The following is a 6,057-nucleotide window of genomic DNA, read 5'->3' as shown; positions in this document are numbered from 1 at the left end:
CATCCACTAAAAAAAAAGCAGAGGCTAACAAATCATTTAAGGAGAACTATGAGGTGAGTGATTTCCCCTCATCCTCATAGTTCGAGCCGGCGTGCGACAATGAGACTGTCACAGGTCGGCTCTATAGATTGGGAGGTGAGAGAACACATACCGTTGCTCGCTCACTTCTCCATCATCTCCCTGCAGAGAGCTGTGACTGTCACTCACGGCTCCCTGCAAGGATCCCCCCACACATCCTCCAGCGCTGACTGGAGGAACGGACGGGGGAGGGTACAGCTGGCTCTGCCTCTAGATAGGCAGAGCCAGCTGTCACTCACGCAGCTGGGTGGATCCAGACAGCAATGTCGGGATTCGTCCCGGCTGCGGCGTTCTCAGTATACCGTGAGCTATAGCTTGTACATGTCCTCCCGTACATGTCCTCCCGTGACTCTGAGGAGAACTATGGGGAAAAGCACTGACCCCATAGTTCTCCTTTAAAGAGGAACTTCACCCATGTATTTGAAAACAACAACAAAGACATCTTTAGAAATGTTTAGTGATGACAATCTACAGACAGATAATTCTAGAGAATTGCCGGCTTTGTATTCCTTATTTCTCTTTTCTGCCCCATTCTTCTCACAGTGGACATTTTTATTAATCCATCTCCCTTTACTTCCGGGAACTCGTGTGACCAGGACATGTGACCAGGACATGTGACCAGGACATGTGACCAGGACATGTGACCATGCACATCATCTCAGGGGAGGAAAATGCCTTTCCCTGAAAAATCTCCTGATTACAACCATCTTTGTCTGGAATTGTATTGTTATTGTAATGTCTTCCTTATATTGTAAAGCGCTGCGCACACTGTTGGCGCGATATAAATCCTGTGTAATAATAATAATTTCCCGGAAATGCTCTGCTGATGTAACCTCCCCAGCATGTGACGCTTGGGCACAGATTACATCACTGATGCAGAAGAAAAACAGTAATTGTAAGTAAAAGCAAAATATGAAATCATTTTACGTTCATTAGTAAAACAAACATAAAATTATTTCATATCGGCATGCAGAGCTGTATTCCGATTTGATGTTCAGTTAAAGGGGGTAAAGGTCCGCTTTAAAGCATATGTAGATGTTAAAGTTCGATGATCCGTTTTGTCCCCTTTCCCCTAGAACTGTGGGGGTCAGATCGAGGTAAGTAATCTGCTTGGGGGAAGGGGTGGGGGTTTGGATGGGGTTAGGAGGTAAGTGCACTTTACACCAACATTCCAGCCTTTTCATCAGAGGTTCTTATAAATCTAGAAGAGATTTCTAAAGCGCTTGTTGGTGACGTGAACTGAAGACTGTGCGCAACCATCTTCTTGGCTTCGTCCATGTGGGCGGCAAGCTTCACCGCCGCTCTGAAAAGCGACCCGTGGTGGATCCCTTTCCAAAGGGCAGAATTGCAGTGACTTCCAGGAGGCATACGGGATGGCACCACAGGCCACATCTGTGTGGGGACCTGCATGGGTACACGCCAAATAATGTATTTAGGAGGCTCTAACCCAGGGGCGCCCACAATTTTTCGTCTGGGGATCTACTTTGCAAATGACGAGCTCAATGAGATCTACCAACGAAAAAACACCTGCATTCAGGGGCGTGGCATTGAAGTCAATGGCACCGCAGCCAGGCCCCTCACCCACAGTGCGATCGCCTGCACCCGAAACCCAGGCACATTAGTGCCCGCGTTACGGTCCAGTGCGATCTGCAACCGGACGGGGGTACGGAGCCGCTGTAACAGCAGCATGTGCAGTGAGGAGAAAGAGAGAGCCGTCAGCTGTCAGATCCAAGCCGAGCAGCTCTCTCTCTCTCTCCTCACCGCTCGGCGTGCTGCTAGCGGCTCCATCTCCCGCCGCCGACTGCAGCTTCACTTTTGCACGGATCCCCGCTGCATACAGATGGGGGGAGAGCAGCGGGGATCCAGAGAAGACAGGGCATCGCGATCTACCAGTGATCGCGATCGACCTTATGGGCACCCCTGTTCTAACCCTTCCCCTGCTGCATCTAAGGTGGTCAGGTTACTGTGTGTGTGGCTTCACTTCCGGTCCAACTGACAGAACGGGCGGGGAAATTAAATCTAGATAAGGGACAGACAAAACCTGCAGCCCAGCTTTGGTCACTTACCTGTTTGTTAGCAAACACCAACAATACAGCGTCTCGTAGCTCGTCTTCCGCCAACATCCTCATCAGCTCCTCCCGTGCTTCGTTCACTCGCTCCCGATCATTGCTGTCCACCACGAAGATTAAACCTGCGTATGGACAGAAAATGTAACACATCGCCGCACCAAAAAGGAGGAACAAACTCTACTTTGTGGACAAGAAAATGATTCACACTACACACCATCCATCACAAGTCTGGCTGTACCAACATCGCCTGAGGTTTGTTGCCACACCCCCCTGAAAGCCTAATACAGCTGAATGCAGTTCGGAATAAATGGCTCCGTAATATCAGTCTATTGGGTCTATACACCAGTGGTTCTGGATGTCGGGGCATGAAGATAAGATCTGAATGGCTCCGCCCACTGTCCTGAATCGAGGACTAATCCTTATTTTTGGGATGTGATGGAACGAGACATAGAAATACCTTCGGTGCTGAGAAGACTTTACTGGGCTATTCAATTCTGTCCAGACGACTGAAGTACAATCCTGCAGCTAGAAGGCTTCCCCAGTCTGTGTCTCTCCGAGCATTGAAGCCAAAGCCTGGAAACCAGCAGCTGATCTGTGCCACCCTCCACATCTCTCCAATGATAGTTCTCCTTCCTCCTTAGTACATATGTTCGGTTAGTCCCGATGTTGTGTACTTTGGAGGTAACTCAGACTTTCGGGGGCCACAACTCGGTAACAAATGGATAACCTGAGATTTTAAAGCTTTACTGCAGCCAAAAAGCCAATTTTGTATAGCACAGATCAGGATTATGGCCGCTGTCATGTTCTTATTGTGCACTTCCCTGTTGGGGAGATTTACCATCACTTCCTATAATGACAGAAAATACGTGTAATTCTTCCCCACTCTATACTTAAAAAAAAAAAAAAAATGCATTTCGGCTTTAAAAGGAGAATTATGAAGTGAGTTATTTTCACTCCTCCTCATAGTTCTAGCCGACCTGTGACAATTGAGACTGTCACAGGTCGGCTCAGTAGATCGGGAGGTGAGCGAACACATACCGGCGCTCGCTCACTTCTCGATCCTGTGCCTGCAGAGAGCCATGACAGGGGAGGGACTGGATTCCTCCCTCCCCTGTCCAATCCTCCAGCGCTGACTGGCGGAAAGGACAGGGGAGGGGGCGGGTACAGCTGGATCTGCCTCTAGATAGGCAGAGCCAGCTGTCACTCACGCAGCTGGGCGGATCTAGACAGAATTGTCGGGATCCGTTTCAGCTGCGGTGTCTCAGTATACCGCGAGCTGCAGCTCCCTATATACTGAGCTTAGGGTGACGGGAGGACGCTAGTTTGTGTCCTCCCGTTACCCTTACGAGAACTATGGGGAAAAGCCCTGACCCCATACTTCTCCTTAAACCATTTCTGCCCACCATTTGTAAAACAATTGTACCCCGCATGATGCCCCAGACTGAGCGAACGTTAATCTACCAGCAGAAACTGCTAACCATTAGACTGGGTTGATACAGACCGCTCCGATCTGACAAAATAAGCCTGCAGGTGCCACTGCAGCCTAAAGATAACTGTGTATGTTTAATACTGTTCTCTTCAAATAACATTACAGTATTAAAAAGGAGAACTATGGGGTCAGGGCTTTCCCCATAGTTCTCCTTAGGGTAACGGGAGGACACAAACTAGCGTCCTCCCGTCACCCTAGGCTCAGTATATAGGGAGCTGCTGCTCGCGGTATACTGAGACGCCGCAGCCGGAGCGGATCCCGACGTAGATGACGGGATCCGCCCAGCTGTGTGAGAGGCAGAGCCAGCTGTACCCGCCCCCTCCCCTGTCCGTTCCGCCAGTCAGCGCTGGCGGATCGGAGCTGGGAATCCAGCCCCCTCCCCTGTTACGGCAGAGAGCCGTGACAGGATCGAGAAGTGAGCGAACGCCAGTATGTGTTCGCTCACCTCCCGATCTACTGAGCCGACCTGTGACAGTCTCATTGTCACAGGTCGGCTAGAACTATGAGGGGAGTGAAAAGCACTCCCCTCATAGTTCTCCTTTAAAAAACTACTTCTGTGCATTTGTCAGCCAAAAAGGTGTTGGGAAGCTAAATAATATACCTAAGCTTACCACACACCCGCTTAACACAGAACACATAACAGATTCCTCCATCAACGCTTAAGAGCACTGATCGAGGAATCTCCCGCTGTCTTCATTGTATCCCGACGATGGCCGCTGTCAGAATACCCCAACAGAGCCCGTAGCTCACTTGACTGCTGACTCGATTTGAAGATTTTCCAACTAGCTCCTTCGATCAGTAAATTGATAGGGTGCCGACAGCGGCACTCACTGTGCAAATTTCAGCAGTTTCAACAAGAACCGGCCAAAATTTGCATAGTGCATGGCCAGCTTTATCTTTCCCAGGCGTCCTCACGCAGCACCTATGCAACAGTGACATCTTCCTTACGACCTCAGACAATGCCGAGTAGCCCAAATCTTGCAAGACAATCTTGCAGTGTTGTGCGAAATTTGGGCTGCTCAGCCTTCTCGGATGGCCACGGTGTAGAAGCAGACTGTGCCTGAAACTTAAGCAGCACATCAAACACCTAACTAAAAAGGTATCTGAAGTTATTCTTATATATTGTTTGGAAATGTGCACATGAGGATTTGAAGTCAGGTGATGACAGCATACAGGGCACCTGGTAGAGGACCCCATACTTTAGTGACATGGAACCACACCAGTCTAGGACCACCATTGTAAGGCCAGGTTCAAACTTGCGCGATCCGTGACCGTGCGGCAATCATGCACGAAACCGCACGGATTGCCATGCGGTCAGAGTCGCGCACCACCATTGATCGCGCTGCCATTCTTCTCTAATGGCACCGCAGTCGCGCTGTTTACCAACGCGATTCCACCCGTCCAATCAAACAAGACCGAGGCTAAAAAAGCTGTGCATGGCAAAAGGTACATGTACCTTTTTTCCCTGTGATTGCCACACGGATGTAACCCCATAAAAATCAGTGGGGCGACTGCACACGATCGCGCGGGTCCCGGATCGCCTAGGTCTGCACCAGGCTTGAGAGTCGGATGAATAACTCTCAGAAGAGGCTTCACATTCATAAAGTTAGATATTCAAAACAAACAAGAAAACATTTATCTGGAGCCCTGTAAACTAAACTGTCCTGGGATGTGAAGATGCAGAGTCACCGGTACGACTAACAATTTACAGTCTCCGCAGAGGAAATGTAAACCCTTCGGTGTCACTTACCTTGTGTGTTCTGGAAGTAGTGACGCCACAGAGGCCTAATCTTATCTTGGCCACCCACATCCCACACCGTGAAACTGATGTTCTTATATTCTACTGTCTCAACATTAAAACCTGAGGAAGACAAAGCGTAGAGTCGGTATAAATGTACACACACAACAAGAGGTCATCCGTGCGCTCCGTGTCCGCTCTCACCTATTGTGGGGATGGTCGTCACAATTTCTCCTAGCTTCAGCTTGTATAGAATAGTGGTTTTACCAGCAGCATCCAACCCCACCATCAGGATACGCATCTCTTTCTTGCCGAAAAGGCCCTTGAAGAGGTTGGCAAACATATTCCCCATGATGGAAATGTGAAGGTTTCAGGAATGGCAAAAAAAAAAAACCCTAAAAAAACAAAAGACAAGGTAAGTAGCTGTCCAGTGCTCAGGTCACATCACGCTCCCTTCTTCACCACCCTCCATTTACAATTGTTTTTTTTTCCTCCAGAGAATACAAGGCATGCTGTGATTGGAGGAGGAGAGATGTCATCACATTCCCATCCCCTCCTGCTAAATCAGGGGTGGGGAACCTTTTTTCTGGATATTTAGATTATTCGTGGGCCGTGCAAAATCATCAACTTAAAAATTAGGAGGCTTTGTTTGGTCAAACATTTGTTTCACTCTACCCTAATGT

The 6,057-nt window shown here is 49.0% G+C and overlaps 1 protein-coding gene across 1 annotated transcript in view; it reads right to left on the bottom strand.

Annotated features, from left to right (window-relative positions):
* The window catches only part of ARF1 (ADP ribosylation factor 1), a 13,508-nt gene that overhangs the window by 462 nt on the left and 6,989 nt on the right, over window positions 1-6,057 (bottom strand). Inside the window, exons 2-4 of the mRNA XM_018558652.1 lie at window positions 5,579-5,769; window positions 5,387-5,497; window positions 2,145-2,269 (exon numbers count right to left, since the gene is read on the bottom strand). Coding sequence (XP_018414154.1) covers window positions 2,145-2,269; window positions 5,387-5,497; window positions 5,579-5,726 — 384 coding nt within the window. The 5' untranslated portion in view covers window positions 5,727-5,769. The remainder of the gene's footprint in view (window positions 1-2,144; window positions 2,270-5,386; window positions 5,498-5,578; window positions 5,770-6,057) is intronic.

Source organism: Nanorana parkeri, unplaced genomic scaffold (assembly GCF_000935625.1).
Source record: "Nanorana parkeri isolate BGI_ZX_2015 unplaced genomic scaffold, ASM93562v1 scaffold351, whole genome shotgun sequence".
Classification (NCBI taxonomy): domain Eukaryota; kingdom Metazoa; phylum Chordata; class Amphibia; order Anura; family Dicroglossidae; genus Nanorana; species Nanorana parkeri.
The sequence above is the reverse complement of the archived record's forward strand: the minus strand, read 5'-3'. Positions and strand labels throughout refer to the sequence as shown.